The sequence below is a fragment of the Typha latifolia genome, chromosome 10 (genome assembly GCF_019914945.1).
Source record: "Typha latifolia isolate L0001 chromosome 10, TyphaL0001v2, whole genome shotgun sequence".
NCBI lineage: Eukaryota > Viridiplantae > Streptophyta > Magnoliopsida > Poales > Typhaceae > Typha > Typha latifolia.
In genome coordinates this window covers 11,085,080-11,104,554 of record NC_133095.1, presented here as the reverse complement: position 1 = coordinate 11,104,554, position 19,475 = coordinate 11,085,080, and the positions used below count along the sequence as shown (strand labels likewise).

The 19,475-nt window shown below is 38.3% G+C and overlaps 3 protein-coding genes across 5 annotated transcripts; all 3 read right to left on the bottom strand.

Moving 5' to 3' along the window:
• Positions 1-534: 534 nt before the first annotated feature.
• LOC140797032 (pentatricopeptide repeat-containing protein At4g18975, chloroplastic-like) lies at positions 535-3,653 on the bottom strand. Its single transcript, XM_073150300.1, has 6 exons — positions 3,464-3,653; positions 3,335-3,387; positions 3,146-3,239; positions 2,868-3,011; positions 1,679-1,891; positions 535-1,396 (listed from the first exon to the last, which is right to left on the bottom strand). The coding sequence occupies exons 1-6, from the start codon at positions 3,548-3,550 to the stop codon at positions 1,202-1,204; spliced, it is 786 nt and encodes a 261-aa protein (XP_073006401.1). The 5' UTR covers positions 3,551-3,653; the 3' UTR covers positions 535-1,201.
• Positions 3,654-6,260: 2,607 nt separating this feature from the next.
• On the bottom strand, positions 6,261-9,598 carry LOC140796100 (chitin-inducible gibberellin-responsive protein 1-like). Its single transcript, XM_073148969.1, has 2 exons — positions 9,498-9,598; positions 6,261-8,117 (listed from the first exon to the last, which is right to left on the bottom strand). The coding sequence occupies exon 2, from the start codon at positions 8,073-8,075 to the stop codon at positions 6,447-6,449; it is 1,629 nt and encodes a 542-aa protein (XP_073005070.1). The 5' UTR covers positions 8,076-8,117; positions 9,498-9,598; the 3' UTR covers positions 6,261-6,446.
• A 5,345-nt stretch (positions 9,599-14,943) lies between these two features.
• Positions 14,944-16,999, bottom strand: LOC140795881 (uncharacterized). Of its 3 annotated transcripts, none has more exons than XM_073148656.1 (3): positions 16,862-16,999; positions 15,928-16,662; positions 14,944-15,839 (listed from the first exon to the last, which is right to left on the bottom strand). In XM_073148656.1, exons 2-3 carry the CDS (start codon positions 16,580-16,582, stop codon positions 15,208-15,210), a joined length of 1,287 nt encoding a protein of 428 aa, XP_073004757.1. In that variant the 5' UTR covers positions 16,583-16,662; positions 16,862-16,999; the 3' UTR covers positions 14,944-15,207. The 3 variants fall into 3 exon arrangements, with proteins under 3 accessions (XP_073004757.1, XP_073004756.1, XP_073004755.1); XM_073148655.1 differs by having other exon boundaries at positions 15,928-16,746; positions 16,862-16,993; XM_073148654.1 differs by lacking the exon at positions 16,862-16,999 and having other exon boundaries at positions 15,928-16,835.
• Between the last annotated feature and the right edge of the window lie 2,476 nt (positions 17,000-19,475).

The following is a 19,475-nucleotide window of genomic DNA, read 5'->3' as shown; positions in this document are numbered from 1 at the left end:
CAATTCAAGTTTGATTTAAGTTGAGTATAAGAAAAAACAAGTATCAAACTCTACGGGCACACAAGATCGGAATAAAGTACATCTAACTCGTTCAATCATAACAAACAAACAAGCAAACTTAAGTTTCTTTTCGATCTTAAATGGATCTGAAGCGACAAAACTTCAAGCTGCAAAATGATCAAATAACCATCACCAAAAACTGTGACCCAACAGCCACCGATAGGTAGGTAATAGGCAGTAGCAGAGCAATTGCGGCGACGGGAGATAGTAAAGCAAATTTTTAAGTGGTGGAGGAGGGGAAGAGGATGCGGGAGGGACTGTCAACTTAAATCTACTTATCGAGCAATTCATTTCAACTGAACCTCGAAAAGAGCTCTGCTTCGTTACACCCCTAGCTAACACTCTCTAAGAGCAGTTTACAATATATTTTATAAGAAGAATCACATTTAAACCTTTAAAAATGATGTAATTGTAAGACACCGCGGTATTCAATATATCAAATAGAGCGACTCAAATTAATGTTATCCCACGCGATACTGCCAAAATACTTGGTGAGTTCGATCTCTAAGGATAAGACAAGTACTTACAATTATAGCAACAAGACCAAGAAAAAGAAAATGGAAGGTTAGTGAACCAAAAATACATCTGGCTTAACAGCATCATGCACTATACATAATGGAAGCGCATAGCATAGCAAATATAAGCATGGCCCTATAAAGAAATTCCCACCAACCTAGAAGTTTACAAGTCTAATAGATTCCCAAATGCTAGTCTAAATCTGCGACAATAGCAAACTTAGCCTCATTATGATAACCTCCAGGAGATCAAAGATCGACTGCTCGGTGTCGTAAAAGCACATACCATAGTAGCACGGACCTAGAACCACCATGGCAGCTCCTATTGCAGTGACCATAAACATTTTCAGAGCAATGAAGGCCGATGTTCCTGTCAGCTAAAGATTGCTAATGAGCCACTTGTATTCCCTTGATGCATAGTTGATTCATCTCGTGAAATAGCTCGCAGGTAGGTCATAATCTTTTGTGCATCACTGGTAAAATCACAAACCCTCTTTGAACTGCTATGGTTTTCCAACCTAAGTCCAAATTGGAAATCGAGAAGTATATCCCATAAACAGTGCAATACCTAGTGATCTTCAGTTATTGATGGATTAATTGATTATCCAATGTATCGGTTAATATGACTATTGAACCCAATGTTCTTCTGTCCGCACACGGACTCGTTCCCCATTGAAGTAAATGTACTTCCACTTTTTAAGGTACTTTTTTAGCACCAGCTTTTGTTTGTCCTCCTGCCCTAGTTTTGCAAATGCTCTTCCAATCCTTCTAGCAGTATCCTCATCAGGATTCACCCCTAATTCCTCCATGTCAGCAAATACCTACCATTTATCAGAAAAAAAATTAGTGCCATCCGATTCAATTGGCCTTTTAGCCCCCATCATTCCACTAGAAAAAGATTTGAGGTTTATTTTATTAATTACCCTAAGCAATATCATGTACTGAAGAATATTTAACTTGAGATAAAAATAGATGCACAGTGAAACCATTATATAAGACAGTATGAAGGTTAACTTCCAAAAGCACTATTTGTAAGCTGTACAGAGAGCATAAATTATAAACAGTTAATTATTCTTTGAATGCATCCAATTGATGATCATTACCTCCAAAATCTTATCCGGAAGATGATGATGATCATAGATGGAGATCATCCGAGAAAATAACCTTTTTGAAACTGAACGTGTGTGGGTCTCTATAATCATATTCCAAATAGACTCAGCCTCATCTAGTCTTCCATCCATGTTAAATGCCAGTAGCAAGGTATCATATGTTCCCATCGTGAGTACCTGGCCTTTGCTCAACAACCACTTGGTTACCTGGAAACATTCAGAAAAGATCCACCAGAATTATCAGTGCTCCAAATGTGCCATTCCATCATAGGTCAAAATGCATCATAAATACAGAAAATTCCACTTTTCCTCCAATACTTCATGGTTTATCAGAGTTGGAGGTACGAAACTAACATGCAAAAAGAAACCAAAAAAAATTGTGCAGGTTCATGTAAGTTGCAGTAGCTTCAGCAAGCTCTTGTATCATGAAAACAACAACATGAGCCATACCCCGTATTTGAAAGAAATGCTACAAGTGCCAAAACAACCATAGGTGTTGATGCATGTTCTTCATACAAAGGAATTTTAATTGATTTCCCAATACTTTGCCTATTTACATCTCAAAATATTCAAAGATGAACTCACCTCTTGTCGCATGTCAGTTTCTCTCTAGTGGGCCCAAACTCTCATATCCATTTGATGCAAGGAAAAAATGGTGTTTTCTTATCTATATGACTGTTCTCAAGTAATAAAGATTTTCTCCAGTACAATTATCTTTTCTGGATGAGTATGCTGATACTTTGTTTACCCTTCAGTTGAGAAGGTTTTTGAGCTTCACTATGTCTTGGATATTGATGCCCATTCATGTGATCAAAATAGAAGTACATAAGTTTCGGCACGAGAAAATATTGTAACACTTGGGATTTTCACTCAAATACTTGACTCTTCATAGCTCATAATTAAAGTAATTCACCCACAGTATAAGAGTAAAGTCCATATGGATTGGAATCTTATCATTAATAGACTGCCTACTCTATATAGTGGCAGAGTAGAGGTATATAGATGAGGCTCCAAAAGTAGCTTCATTTCATCCACCAGAACTGGTAGCCAATTGATGTGATTACTTGTATTTAAATTACTCACGGACTGGATTTACTTTTCTATATATCCCTAATCCATTTCATGACTGTCACAAAAAAAAACCACATTACACAAATCTAGTAAACTACTTATAAAACCATACCTGAATGATTCGTAACCATTGACCTCGTCTTCTCAAAATTTCTAAAGCTTTTGCTGCAGCAATAACAGGAAATTCAGTCTCCCACGCAGTCCACTTATCCAATGTTCCATAGATGACATCTTTCTCATTTGGAAGTCTTGATACCTAGTAGAAAATGCTTTCAAGAACTATCGTAGAAGGATAGGCCAATGTCTTGGAACTCTTCTTAGTCAACAGATAACAGTTTATTGCATATCATAGCAGAACATACGAAAGATGATTCATTTATAATATCTTACTATATTAACAAGATTGAGGGCTTTCTGCCCAGACCCGGTCGACTCCCTCTTCTTCCATAAATGGTGTTCTTTTCTTCTCGATTTCTTCAATATCCTAAAACACATATCACGGCAATTCAACTAAATCTTAACACCTACAACGACGTCTGACTCAGAAAACCATTCGATTTGACTCAAAGTATTACTTACAACGATCGGTGGCTCGAGCGATAGGTATCACCATTCCTTCCGTTCTGCGAGCACTGGAGAAGCTTCGAATTAGCGAAATTTGAACCAAATATAGATCCACATATGAGGGAATTGAAGAAGAACGCATACCGTCGACGATGGAAGAACAGAGGAGCAAGAGATGCTCGAGCGAGAGGATCCGAGGTGGAGAAGTAGATGGAACCCTAGCACCGCCATGGCTTTCCAGCCTTCCAAGCTTCGATTGGGGTGGTAGAAGACTAGAAGTGGGAGATGATAAGGAGACTGGGCCAGTTCAGGTCGGTCCGCTAGGATTCAGCCCAAATCCTAGGCTCAATAAAACCCGCCAATTTTTAGGCGCTCACGGACGTTTAAAAAGTACCAAACTTTTCCTCGAAATAACTAGAATGCCACAACGATCTCTATTTCAAAAGGCTTCAACGTCTTGAGTTTTTGGCTAAGAATTGTAGTGAATGGCGTTGTCGTAATAATAGGGAAAAAGAATGCTCATCGCCCCGGCCCTCAGGAATGACCCTGTGGACGTCTCCAGAAACGTCACTTTCACCGGTTGCTCCCTGACACCTCACACGAGCGAAGAGCACGTGCCAGCCTTTATCTCGAACTTCAGCCGTCCGATCAATTAGTGCTCTAATCAAACGGTCCAGATTTTTCCAGAATCGCCAAGGTCCACGTACGGGGTCGACCAGTAGCCGCACTGGCGGTGCCGTCACCCGATATCCAGGATAGGATTGTCTCCATAAATACATGCAGGGTTTATCTACAATCAGGTTACATTAAAGGCTCTGATTAGATGTAATTTTTTTTCATTTAATCAAACCTGCCAGCTTAAATATATGAAAAAAAACTCATGCTCCTGGGAAGCAGACGATCGTTTACCCGTGCAATATGTGGGTCCCGGCATGCGAAACGGTATAAAAGGTCGTACGTTCGCGCATGAGAACTCCAATCAATAAATTCCATACACGCGTCCCCTGTGTATTTCAGATGCATATATATATACGCCGCCTCGCTTCTTACTCTTGATCTACTCCTCCTCCTCCTCTTCGGCCTCCAATGGAGAAAGAGAATCCGATGCCTCGTTTCCTCGTCTCTCCTTCCCTCTCCTACCCGGTAGGTCTCTCCGGACCCTTACCGTTCCACTTTGCCGACTGCGGTGGTTCTCCGTCGTCCCAGATCGGCCTCCTTCCTTCGCTTCCGCCGGGCTATCTCGCTTCGAGCTACCCTGTGAATAACCTTAACGCCCCTGCTCCCATGGATCCAACCCTCGAGCTCAAATCCCCCAAGATTGAGCCCTTCTCGAGCGAGAACGGAGTCCAGATCCCTCTTATGATCGAATCCCCAGGATTCCACCACCTCCCTGCCCTCCGATCCCTCGAACAAGCCCCGGATCCGATGGATAGCTCGCCTTATCAACCTCCAGTAGCTGGGGATCCGATCTCTCTTATAGAGCCCTCCCAGAAGCGGTTCAGACCGGCGAGCGAGATCTCGCGGCGGAGGCGGAAGAATATTAGCGATCGTACTCGGATCCTCGAGGGGTTGATGCCGTGGGAGAAGAAGAAGGACACGGCAACAATGCTGGAGGACGCGAGCAAGTACATCCGTTTCTTGGAGGCGCAGGTCACCGCTCTCCAGACCATGCCGGTTTGCTCGGCCTGGTTCGCTCCGGTCATTGGAACGTCCGAGCCGGCGATCAATGGTCTGAACCGGTTGAGCCGGCAGCAGCTGCTTCAGGTGCTGGTGAACTCGCCGGTGGTCCAGGATAAGCTCTACGTGCGCGGGGTCTGCGTCTTCTCTGTGGAGCAAGTGACGGCGCTTCGGCGAGCGGCGGCACTCAGCCTATCGCCGCCGATGCTTCTCCTCGGCGCCGCCGCTGTCGATGACGAAGGAGGTGAGTGAGTTCTTCCGTTCCGTTCCACGTTCTTCCCGATGCCAGATGTGAGGGTTTAGGGTTTTGGTGGGACGTAAAACCAGTCCTATTTTTGGCAAGTTTCTGCAGACCCTTCGAGATGCCGCTCCTTTTCCAGCATTGCTTTCGTTTTCTTCTTTTTTGGGGGTGTCTTGTGGTAGCCTTCTTCTCGAGAGGACTTTGCTGCAATGCTTCGGCTAACCAAGATAATAGATTACTAGTTGTGATTTCACCTCAGTGCATGTTTTCCTCCTTGTGATTTCTACTATTCGATATAGATACTCTTCTATTGACGTTGAACTTTTTTTATCATATTTATTTACTTAAATTTAAACTATAATTTATGTTTACTCTATAATCAAATATATATATATATATATCAATTCAGAAATATTAATATAGAGCGAAGGATTAGCTTTCCCAAACTATACGAATGCCCCTCGAGATTCACAAGTACTAATCAGTAGATAAAATAATATCCCCTTCTTTCTTTCTTTTTTCCTCTCTCTACGTCTTACGATTTTATTCTTATCAAATGTTTATAATACAAAGTTAAGACAAAATTTCTACTATGACGGTTTATGTATAATATACCAGATAGGCACATTTGCTTTTTGGGATTTTTTTTTTCTTTTCTATATTTTACTCTGACAACTTGGTATGCTGGTTTCTGTCGACTGCGTCGCCACCACCTACACTGGCGATAGGCAGTTCTAGAAACGTAACAGGTGGGGTGCCTGCCGATATCTGCGGAGCAAAGAGATACCTGCAGAGCAATTGCTCAAAATGTCACAAATACCCCTGAAAAGTAGTTTTTGGAGATGGAGATATACGAAGGATCAAGCAAGGGTATAACTTGTCCGTTACTTTAAAATACTTGTTGCCATAGTTAAAATTCACCCATATTCATTAAACTGTTAAAGCTCGTAGGCCACATTTTGCTAGCAAACACAATGGGATAAAATCTACACCAAGCCATGGAAGAGCTCACAATCCACAAGCTGAGATTAAGAATCCAACCATTTTTATTATAATCATCATCACCATGCTATAAGCACTCTGTGAATAAAACCTATTCAGATATCTATTCCAGCTCGGCAGCATTCACATACATGGTCATACAAGAAATTAAAAAAATATTCAAGCTGTTCTTTGCCTGCATCCTAATGGGGTTTTTGCCTACTAGTGTCAGTACCATGCAGAAGCTGAGATCAGGTTCCTGTTCTTCCAACCTAGTAATATTGCCCCATCCTTCTCCACTAATGTGTAGTTATCAGAGTAATATCCAAGCAGCTTCTTTATCACCGAATTCACGTACGAGCTAAGCGGGTACGGCTTGAAACCCGCCATGCTCAGCCTTGCTCTCCACTTCCCCAGGAGCTCATGCCGCTCCACCCTCTCCTTCCCTTCGCAGGCGATGATGTTCACCATGTCCTTCGCCAGGCAATGCATCTCCACGTTTATCCTCTCCTTGCTCTCCCTCGGTAATGTCACGTCGATCGATTCGAACATCCCGGAGTAGTAATCCATCGTCTCCATAAATCTCGGCAAGAATGGGGCTGTGTTTGTGTTGGACTCATGCTCCACCAAGGTAGTCACTTTTGGACACAGCCCCTTTACCATCCGCAGCAATCCATCCCGGGGGTTGTCCACGTCCACACTCTCATCCGGCGTGTGGTGCAGCTGGAGAGCAAAGTTCACCGCGACTGCTTCCCCGGGCCTAATATCGAGCATTTCTCGTGTGACCTGAGGCCCGTTCACCGGCAGGCCGTTGAACTCGAGAGGTATGTTGAATTTCTCAGACATATCAGACAGCATTCTCCCCACAAATTGCAAGCCTTCTCCACGAGTATCATATTCCGCCGTCCGATCATCAATCCCTGTGATCCGGACATGCGGCGGACCTTTAGGCCTTGCAGCTAATGCTTGTATCAGGGTGATCCATTGGGTCCCTTGAGATATCTGGAAATCTATAATGTGGATCCTGTCCTCATTTCTCAAAGCTTCAGCAATCGCTCCATTGGCTGCCATGTAACCAAACTTGAAGTATGGGCAGATATCATATAAGATTCTCCTGTATGACAGGAGCTCGTTGCTCCCAGGCTCCTGGCACCCAAGCGCGCGGCAAATTCTGGCACCAGATGACCTATGCCTCGCTACTAATCCTTCTATCAAATAAGTGCCGACACGCTGGACGGGATCTCCGCTGATGGAAACGGCACTGCGAGCTTCCTCCACGAGCATTTCAAACTCATTTATATTGTCCTCGGACAAAGCCTCTGCACACTTTATTAGCAGCTGCCTCACATTGTTCTGTGGATCCTCCCTCATCCCTCTTCGGCGTTTCTCAGGATGAACTCCAGCGCATGTCGTCGGAAATTTGCTGGAAGTGGGTGACTCCTGGCGTGTCTCGAAGCTCAAAGCCCGCTTTGTAAGCCGACCATCGCTGGCTTTGTTCAAGTCAGTATTACTTCTAGGTGTCTCGTCACCAGTGTCAGGGGCCATTAGAACAGTCTCAATCTCTTCTAGAGTATGCTTCACCCTCATGATACTTTCCGGAAGAGAGCTGTTGGTATCCAGAGGAGAGTATCGGGGATGACAGGCCACTGAGATGGTTTCTCTGGAACCGTGCAGTTCCAAACTGTTGCTAAGAGGAGATGAATTATCCCACTGAAGATGTCTGGAATGGAGGGAGTGATCAGGGGAGTTGCCTACAAACTTATCTGAGCTCACTGACCATTCAGAGCATGCAGAAAGAAATTCACAGGACACCTGAGGACCAGTCAATCCATAGTTGAAGAACTGGTGCAAGTTCATGGTAATGAATGATCATCAGTTATTCATCAAGTTGTGTAGTTTCTGTATGTCCGAGAAAAACAGGATGTCAGACAAGATAATAAACTAGTAGCAGACTGTCAATAGATAGGCCCATTGCTGCATGAAGAATACACCATAATTTCCTGGAATAATTGCTGAGAGAAGGAATAAAAACTCACTGACTTCAAGGTTTAAGACCATGCTTAAAACTGAATTAGTATACATATACTTATGCATCACAATGTGTGCTTCATATACTTAAGAAAATGACTGAGCCTTACAGAAGATCATGACGGATAAGTCCATGTATAAGTATGCAACCTGGTACATCCTAATAAACCAAGAGGATATATTTCATGCTGAAATAATAGCTCCATCTGAAACCTTATATGACTAATTCTTTAATGATTAAAAAAAAAGTAGTAGACTAGATTTCATGCACTGAAAGCAGAGTTGAGTAAATTATTAACCCTTAATGATATATAGTTACGGAATACATCACCTGAAAGAAGGTACCAACAGCTGAAAATAAGTCTTAAGACATCATAAGTTAGACTTATACTCATTTGCTTCAACAGAAATGACTTGATATTTAAAGACCCACCAATTAATATCACTAAATGCTTCACTTCAAGATTTCGTGGACTTTTCGAGTAAAATATTCTTAAAGCTTCGTTCAGCACTTCCTATCGTAAATTAAAGATTACTTCACTATGGCTACCACATGCTTGGTTACAAAGAATAAAGAGAAGCATATCCCTCTCAAAAAAGGTTTCTCTAGGTGTGATTCATCATTTTTCTGCCAACAAAATAGACACAAAGTGGATATGTTAATGGGGATATTTCGATTATAAAGTCAATTCCATTTCCATTTCGATTATAAAGTCAATCTTTTTTTTTCTTTTTCTTCCTTTTTCTTTTTGCACAAGTAAACCATTTACAAAAATTCTGAAGAGAAAAGCACTCCCAGTTCTAATAACAAACACACATCTTGCAACCCAAGTTATTTTTTTCTCTATGAACATTTCCTAGATAGACTTAGTAAAAGGGGGAAAAAACTGCTCCAGAAGAAAGAATATATGGACTATTTCTTTTGTCTTAGTATCATCATCAAAAAAACTCTTTGTAATGAAATCATGCACAATGAATTCCACATCAATCCCTCAACTATTTCAAGAAGCCACGCACTAATTTTCTGAAGAAAAAAAAGAAGAATAAGCAAACAGTAATAGTAAATAGAGTTAACTATGCAAAACAAGCAGCAAGAACATCAAAAAAGAAATCTCCTAAAACCCCACTATTTCCACCTCATACTCACCTCCTAAGCGCAAAGATCAAAATAAATTTCAGAGAAAAAAATTAAGAACAGCAATTTAGTACCAAATTTTCACAAGGAATAGCACTAAATCAATCAAATTTTACCTCTAAGGAATCATCAAATCGATCAAAAACTCTCCCCTTTGTCTCTCTCCTTCTCTCTCTCTTTCTCTCTCTTATCTGCTTATGGACACTACTCGACGGTGGAGCGAAACTTTTCGGGGACGTATCTTTATAGGGAAGCAACAGTACGGACTAATGGCGTCAAGTATCACGTGACCAGCAGTCAACGATCCCGCGTTCGAAATTTCAACGGCCAGAGCGCCCCACCTAACGGCGTCTCCCACGGCGAGCTATCGCGCGTGCTGGATCGTCGAGTCACACGAGGCGACATGCACGAGGGACACGTGGCGAGTAGCATCTTCGCTCCTATTAGGCTGGCTGACGTGGGTACGGGAGCCACTGTCCGACGACCGATCCCGATCGGACGGCTCAGAACGATTTCAACTTTACCTGCCAGCTCCAACCGAGTTGACTATTTGATTAAACATCCGCCGTTGGATCAGATCCAGCCTTCCAGATAATCTCTGTGACGCGGTCCGCTGTTCCGCGTGTCCTTTGAAGCATTACAAGCAGTCCTTAGCTCAGCTTGGATAGTTACATTCCAAACCCTATATTTTCACAATTTAGTTATTATATTATTCTACTTGAACCCTAAACAACCTTTTCTTTCAAGACATATTTTAAGAAGGTAATGAGATATTATGTGAAACCATAAAGTTATAAAGTGGTAAAGTTATAATATTAAAAGGAAAATTTGTACAATTTGTTCTTTTATTTGATGACAAAAGATAGTGATCAGATTCGTTCTAATTTAATGAACCCCTACTCATCACCCACAATGAGTAACCAAGAAGACTTATCTTTTTAAGTGGTAGGGTCTGGACTTTTAAAGAATTTATCCTGGATGAACTTGTAGGAGGATTTTGAGCAGTGGATAGATATCTCTTTGAAGACTAATTCTTCTCTTCTTATTTTAGATTTTAAGTAATTTTGGCTTAGAAGAGATGGCATGGCATCCATCAGCCTTACCTTGTTTAGACTTTAGCCACAGTGTCTTTATTCCATTCTCTAGTGCATATAATTAGGTGAACTTGGTCTTTATCTTGTTGTTGATTAGATGGCCCAATTAATCAATTAGAGATGGATAAGAGCCCATATTATACTACTTTAGTGAATGTACTTGTCCCATTTGATTTTTTCCAACAATTTATGACTTTAGAAACCTTTATAATTATCTACTAAAATATCTACTCTTACTTGGCCAAGTAAGAGGCTTGTTTTAGGATTATTGTCCTCAGTTGTGCTTGAGTATTGCACTTGATATCTTTTTCCTTGTTAAAATTTAGTGTAGCTTTCTACCTAGGGTTGTAGCCGAATTTCTTTTTTTCATTGTGTTTGACTTTTAATGTTGACAAATGTGTATAAAATAATCTAAGTATTTTTACACGTATTCGAGAGCATATCTACAAGTTATAATAAGATTTGGACTGAAAGTTTTCAAGTTTTAGAGAAGATAAATTACCGTGTTCACACCAGGTTTGAACGCGAATTCAAGTGTTCACACATATAGAGATAATGTTTGGCCAATTGAACGCACTCGAGTCGCATTCGGACGCGCCCACGTAACATACAAATTTTTGAAGTTCCAAGAGTTCTGTTTTGACTTAGATTTGGCTTTATTTGTTAACTTATATAAGAGTTGGGATGCCATAACTCTTGAAAGGTTCGTGATTGCTTTTGAAAAGGAGTTTTCAGAGTTATAACATTTTTCCACTAATAAGGTTCGTCTCTTTTTCAATGCACCAAGACTTTCGTCTTAAGAATTATCTAAAAGAATGACCAATCTCGAGAGCTATTGAGATTGGAGATAAATCACGGGAAGCAGTAAATCGTGGGTTCTAACGAGCAAGACTGAGTGAAAAAAAAAACTGTGGGGATTGACGGGTTGTTTTGTAAGTTAGTCTTGCAATTGCTACAAGTTTAGTAATTAGTTTTAATCCATAATTTTTTTTTATGTTTGAGTTTTTCCATATAAAAATCTTGGTATTCATCTTTGTTTTACTCTTTGATATTTATTCCACATATTTATTTAAATAAATAGTTGAAATCATTGCCTAGGATTTAAATACATACGGCGTTTAAGTTTTAAAGTTTTTTCAGATAGTATATCAAGTTGTAACCAATTATTTGACTTAGTTTAAAGAAAAAGGAATTTTATAGCACCTAATGTTCAAAACAATGGAAAAGTCCTAAACTCCACTTATGGGTCTATTAATTGTCAAACTCTAGGGCATAGCATAGAAACATTCTTCAATTCAATGGCATTAACTCACAGTGCATTGCACCTGAAACAAAGATCCAAGTTCCTTCTCATCAAAAGGTTATCTTTATATGTCTGCAGAATAGTTAAAGAGTAGATTACCAATTAAACTCTCTCCATTCTTTTCTGTTCAAAGAACTTGGAAAGGTTGAGGATATGAGATGCTATATCTTTTGCTTTGCTCCATTGGTTTGACAAGATACTGATTCCTGACCACAACTTCACCTATCCATGTATGACAATTTTGACCACTAGAGTCTATTTTATATGATGAATTCTTTAGTTGATATTATAACTACTACTTCTTTTCTTCTTTTTCTTAAATGTATTCATTAGTATCCTAGAATTTAGAATTTTCATTGGATGAAACATGTCTTCTTATTATTGAACAAGAAAAATTAAACAAATAGATCTTTGTCCTCTATCTGCTACTAATGCTTGATTAAAACTTAGAATGATAAGGTAGAATAAACAAGAGAAACCTCTCGAAAGAGCGTTAGGTTTGTTAACTATCAATTATCATATCAACGAGTTATATAAAAACTGATGCAAATATTTTTTTTTAAGGTTATGATAAAATTAAATACTGAACTATATTTTAAAGTCAAACAAAAGAATGTTTTTGATTTTTAAATTTTTTTTAATTTTAGGAGTAACGAAATATTCTCTATTCTATTAAATAATGTTAGGATAAAATCAACCTAGAATATGATTAAAGAATTAAAATAATAATAAACTGAGTGTTTTTAAGATTCCCAAATTTAAAAAAAAATGCCATTTGTTTTATTTGAAAACTATATTTTAAAATAATTGGAGAAGGAGAGTGAGAGTGAGAGAGAGAGAGAGAGAGATGATAATATTTATAACCATTGGCTCATAGTCCCAAATTTTGGGTCACACCTAATTTAATTTATTGGAAGAATACCAACAAAATGACTGGACCATTGCCATTTGGTGTACTTCCAACATGGTCCAGAGCAGTAATTAGAACACTTGTCTTATATCATATAACTACTACTCAACTTGGATAGTAGCAATTGCCCATGGGCTCTCTCTTCAAGAATTAAAATAAATAAAAAGAAGAAGATAGTAGCAATCAAGAAGATCCAGGTCTCCTCCCAGAGGTAAAGAAGGTCAGTCACTTAGAGCAACAATTTTTCAAGAACACAATTTCTATTAAATTCAATGTATTTGTGAAAAAGAACATCCTCTTCCTTTGTCCTATTTAATCCTCAATTGGTGCTAATCCCATTGAAATGGATGCCATCAAAGTGACAGAAAAATTGACTTTAGTACTGTATTAAATAACTATTAATAATTAGTCAATAATATATTAGAATATCAAGTATAAAATCTACACTCATTAAAGTCAAATTCACTTTCTAAGCTAATTAAAATATCTCAAGTAAAATATAAAAACTATTATTTTCTAATAGATTAAATTTTTAGAGTAATTGATTAATTAACACAATATATATAAGCCAAAATCACAGTGGAAACATGGATTGGTAAGAGTATTAGAATCCAAAGAAGTTTTAAAAGCTCAAGGACAGATATCTACTTGAAAAGAGACAAGAGTGACCTAACTGTCACAGTATAGTATAGTATATTACTTTCATGTCTCAAAACTATCATGAATTAATATCCCTCATTAAAAACTTGTAGACTGAAGATATCCAGCTACCAATTAAGAGCAACTTCAGAAGTTCAGAAACAAAGATCTTCAATGATGTGAGAACCTTGTGAATGGTAGCATCATTTATATACAAGGAAGTTCATTTAGTGCTCAGGATCTTCTTCTATCTGGCAAACATTTATAGCATTTGATGTACCTGGAACAGAACAACCTATGGACTTTAGAGGATCTTCATTTATTAAATCTATGTGTACAAAAAGATACTGAAATATATCCTATCCTAAACTTTACATCTCCTGATACTGGAATATACTGTTATTTTGCAGAGCAAGAACTGAATGCTTTAGCAGATGACTTAAATTGAGTTTTAGTTAAAACTTATAAGATGTCAAAATATGTTCCTGTTCCTGTGAGGTCAATCTTGATTTTGTTCTATGAAGATATAGGATATGTCAGTTCTGGTAATGTTTTATTAGCTCTACTTAGATCTAAGTTCTGTAGTAACAAATAACTTGCTATCTCCTCAAAGTTTAATGGAAACTTTATATGTTTCAAGTGAATTCGTTTTTGTTCACATAACTCACTTGAAAATATTAGATTTCAGTACATTTTGGTAAGTTTTATTGGTGAATAAATCTGAAATGCCACACCCAGATTAATTCTAATGAAAACCTTGTTCTTTGATAAAAATTTCGCATTACATTTCTGCAACCATATTACACTCAGTTTTCTTACTGATCTTGCAAATGTTGTCCACCATTCCTTATCTTCTTTATTTGTGTTAGGGATAGTGAAAATTAGTCTGCACCAATAGATATTCTTCCTCAGATAACATTCAAGAACTATCCTGGTACTAAAATCAAAATATATGTTGCAAACTATCCCATTACTGAATTAATAGGAGCAGGGGATTCTGACCCACATTGCCATTAACCCTTTCTTTGTCTGCATTTGTGCTGAAAAATAGGGACCGCAATCCGTTCGCACATTAAAATCGCAACAGAAATGACCCATTACTCTCAAAATTCCTCCCATGTTGTTCTTACTTGAAGTTTGTCTGAAATATAGACAGGCTATTCATATACATATCCAATAGGTAAACTAAGAATTACAGAGACGTAGTAAGACCTTTTATGTTTTGCATAAATGGGCCACCTGTTATATGTACAGGAGTATCCATAAAGACAGACAGACAGTAGAGGATCTCATGGGGAAGGGGACCACTTCTGATTCAGTCCAACATAGTTTAGGTCACGGGTTCTTTGGCTGAGCAATAGTATTCAAAGTTAGAGCCATGGTAGAATAGCACCAATATTACAGCAAGGCTCATTCAGATAGAACAATGCTTTTCTTGTCTAAGATAAGGACTTCACAAACAACATGGCATCATTCCTGTAACTAAATTCTTCACCACCAACTGGATGTGTTTGGATTGTAAACTGAAGACAAGTTCATTTGCCATTGAAGTTGAACTATCAGGCAACGTAAACATCCTATGTTGTAAGAGATTGCACCTTAGAGACATGAAACAGTTGCAGAATTTACTCCATTTGTCTTCTAAATTGCTTGCACCAAGCAAGAGACAAGACATTAATTGTGGATGGGGCTGGCAAGGAGATACAGTTATATGTGACAGAAGCAGTTGCTGATAAGGCTTGTGGGATACACATGAAGTCACTCAACAATTTGGGTCATAGAGATTGAGACTGCAATCGATAATTGGGAACTATCGACAAAATTCAACAAAAGTTGACACAAAAGTTAACAAACAAGTAAAAGAGGTGATGTAGTTTGCTTCAAGGCTTACAGATTACCACAAAGCATGGTAGTAGAGCTCTTGGATTGAGCAGGTATAGCTCCTCAATGTTAGAGTATAGTCCCACTTTTCCTGCCAGTGAATCGAAACCCGATTGCCCTGATAATTCTTGGAAGTTATCTAGTGGCTTGTGGACTCTCCCTGCAATCACTCTGCAAACCAGCAATGCTTTCCTTATCGAAGGATCATCTTCGTATATTTCGATAGATTCGAATGCTCTTCCACTGGTGGAAGTAGTAAAAACACCTACTCCTCCCTTCACTTCCTTCTTTATAGACAACCCGTATCTTACAATCCTGCAAACATTGCACTTATCCAATGTGCATAGGCTTGAAGAACCATTCATGCCTAGAGAACAAGCAACGGTGGTGCCATGGAACCTCAATAGTTCATTGCCATCTGCTAGACAGCGAGGATGCTTCTTCGGTAGTTTACTAGCTTTAATCTTCACCATTTCACGGTATTCTTCGAACCTCGTAAGAGTTCTTTGTGTGTTATGGACTTTTAACACCCTCTCAATTCTCCCACAACTGCTCTCAGACTTCAACCAACTCGTTCTACATATAATTTCAACTATCTTTCTTGAGGAGTCTCCCTCAACAAGCTCAGTAACTACAGAGGTGATAGCTAAATTAGAGAAGATATCAAACAAACACAACAAAGAAAGCTTAAAACTTTTTTGAGGATTTATGAGCATTACCTGCATGCTTAGAGAGATGATGCGCTTCCAAAGCTTCCCACTTCCCAAATTGTTCTCCACACTTGTGGCAGCTCAGAGTTGCAGAGGATCTATGAGAGGTTGCATCATACGAAGCCCTGTGTCTTGAGGAGACATGATGGTGAACACCACCATTAGAGAGAGAGGAGCTCCCAAAGCCACGGCTTTCTCTCTCAGCAAACAAGCTAGGAGATTTCCTTAGGAAGGCATTGCTTGGTGGTGGTGGTTTAAGAGGAGGGTTGTGTTGCAGAGCATGGTGCCATCCTGGGCCAGGAGTACCAGGCCTAAGAGTGCCCACATAGGTGGAATCCATCTCTGGCTCACCCTCATGGCAACCCCCAAAGCCAGTGATCTTGAGCTCACACCTGGAGTTGCTAAGGATCACCTCATGGGTGATGGGGTTGAGGAACTCACTGCTCCCAATGGACCTTGGGCTGCAGCTTGGTGGCTTCTCAAGGTGCCTCTTGCTCCCATGGATGACATCTTTGAGGTTGGCTATGGATCTGGAGCAGCCTGACCTGGCTGTTCTCTTTGTGGAGATGGAGCTCAGCTGCTTCCCAGCTTTTGGGTCATGGACATCAGAAGGCTCACACTTGCAGTGGAGGGATTTCTTGAGAGCAAACCAAACAGTGGGCATCTTCTCCTCCTCCACTCCCTTTCTTGCCTTCTTCCTCTACTAATCAACCATCTGCTTCAATGCTCCATGACTACCACTCTCTGCAGAGGTGCAGTCTAATCAAACACTTGGAGGAACCACTCAACTCAGAAGAGAAGATTAAGAGGGGGCCCAAAAGAAGAAAACTGTAGACATTGTTGTAGATTTATCAAAATGCATTTGAATTGCTTCCTGAGATGGATAATAAGGAGCACAAGAGACAAGCAATGGTTCAAATATAACAAGCTAAGGAGAACATACCATGATACCAACAGCTCCAAATCTTGGAAAAAGAGGATGAGAAGGACAAGTGAGTAGCACTTAACTAGAGAATCTTAAAATTAATCTAAAAAAATATACTTGCTTGACAGACTGGTGGTGATTGTGTTGTATCTAGTTTAAATCAATTATAATTTAACTTTTAAGAGGATCAGTTGTTTATTTAGCCCATAATTAATCTAACAGGGTCACAGGAAGGAGAGAAAAGACCTTGACTTGAAAATTTAGCTTTTGGGGTCCTCATTTAATGGTTTTGATCTGATATAAACCCATAAAAAGGGACAATGCCATTAGCACATTAAATAGAGCATTGAATGCTTTGCAGATAGCTGCTAGAGCTGCCCAAACCCCCACATGGATAAAATTCTTACATGGATCATATTATATACTTTCCAAAATGCCACAGAAGTTTGAAAAATTAATTGGAAGTCATGCAACATAAAAAGGAGGAGGACTTCATCCTTCCTATTGTTAAATGCTATTATAATGTCATAAAATGTACTTCACAAAATGCTTTGATGCACCTAACTATGCTCAGTTGTTTTGATAGTGATGGTCCCTCTTGATTAGGTCTTATGGACAACTAGTTGATTGGTAGTTGTGGGTACTTTGAATGTTAACTAGTTAATGCTGCTCTTCCATTGTAAAGAATTTATGAGGCCTAAAAGGTTAGGTATCTACATTTCCAACAAAAAGAAATTCTATAGTTCATGGGTTTAGAAAAACTTGTCACATATTTCTTCTCATTAATTGTGCCTCGAGATCATAAAGACTTAAGAAAGTTAAATAGCTTTTTTCAACTTTCAAGAAAAAAAAAGTATAAATCCTATATCACTCCTAATATCTTGCCTTAGATTGATGGGTCTATAAAGAGCCCCACTAATTACTTTGCCTTCCTTTTTCTTTCCCCTTGTGTTGTAATTTAATTTTGTCTTAATTTAAGTGGTCCAAGAAGGACACTACTTTTTCCGTGCAAATCAGCAGGAGGACAATTTGTACTATACTTAAAAAGGATTTAACCAAAAATAAAAAATTAAAACATGAAAAGGATTACACTTTTTTTTTTTTATTTAAGAGGAAAGCTATATTGACTCGATACATAAATAAAGAAACAAGAAATATAACGACAACCTTAAACATAAGTTGTATACTTAGCTAGAAATAGATCGGACAGTAATAAAATATAATATCAAACATATAACAATCTAATATGTAACGATGCATAATCAGGAACGAAAGAGGTAAGGTAGAGTGAAGAACTTTGAATAAATCTCTCACTTGATCATCATAAACATATCATAGAAAGAGCACAATAATAGACTTGATGGGAAAAGTTTATAACAAAGTCATTCCTAGCAAAACATAGAAACAAGAGAGTTGAAATCATATAACTCTATCGAGACCACATGAAGATTCAATAAGCACAAAGGTGTAAAACATTATCATAAATTCTACAAAAGAGAAAAAAAAAATTAAACAAAAGGAAAAAGAGAACGAACATGATAGCGGGCGATGACAATAGTGATAGTAGTGATAGATAGAGAGAATAAAAAAGGAAAAATTTTCGAAAGAGATAGAAGATGAGAAAGAGAGCATGAAAATAATAGAAGTCTAAAAAAATACGAGAAAAAACTTCTTTCCTTATCCTAGCCAAAGTGGCCCAGGAGACGAAAAATAAAACTAATAATGGAGAAAGCCTCTTAGAGAAAAGGGAGTATATATTTTTTTTTTGTTTAAAACCCTAGCAAAGCTAAGCTACTAGAACCAATTTGGATTACACCATATTATAGTTATATTATTTATTTTAGTATATAACAACCACCCACACAATTATGAATAAGAATAACTCTATTCTAAAACATAGATAGAAAATGACTATGACACTCTTTATGAACTACTTCCCTTCAAATATTAAGGTCCGAATACTAATATGAATATAAGAGAAATCTCTTGAAAATGATGAATTATACCAAGTGTACTGTTGTGAATAGAGTTGGCCAATTATGAGTAACTCCACTGTTTAGTTTTAGTTTATACCTAACGAGCTATTGATTTATTTAAAAAGATAATTATTAGAAAAGGTTGAACTATCAACTCTAAAAAGATATTTCTCATCTAGAAATACATCGTACATAACAACGATGCTCAATCTGACCAACATCACATATAATCAGTTTGCATTAAATCTCATTTCTGTCATCAATATTTATTTCATGATATTTTTGCTAATTTAATAGTTGAAACAATAAAAATAAGAGAAATAGGAGGAGTATTTGTGGGGATTAATTATGTATCACCCAGTTAATCTCTCTCTCTCTCTCTCTCTCTCTCTCTCTCTCTCTCTCTCTCTATATATATATATATATATCAATTCAGGAAGCATGACTTGGTGTATAATGTGAGAAAATCTTGATTTATTTTAATCATGAATAATAGGAGGGTGATGATTCTAAAATATGATATTGATGGAGAATATTTTTCAAACGAAGAATATAATAAAGCTTATGAGGTGGATTTGGTTTTATTACAACTGTTAGTCCTTCTAATTTGAGGAATTTTCTGAACCCTTCTTTTAATAATTCTTTTTTTTTTAAAT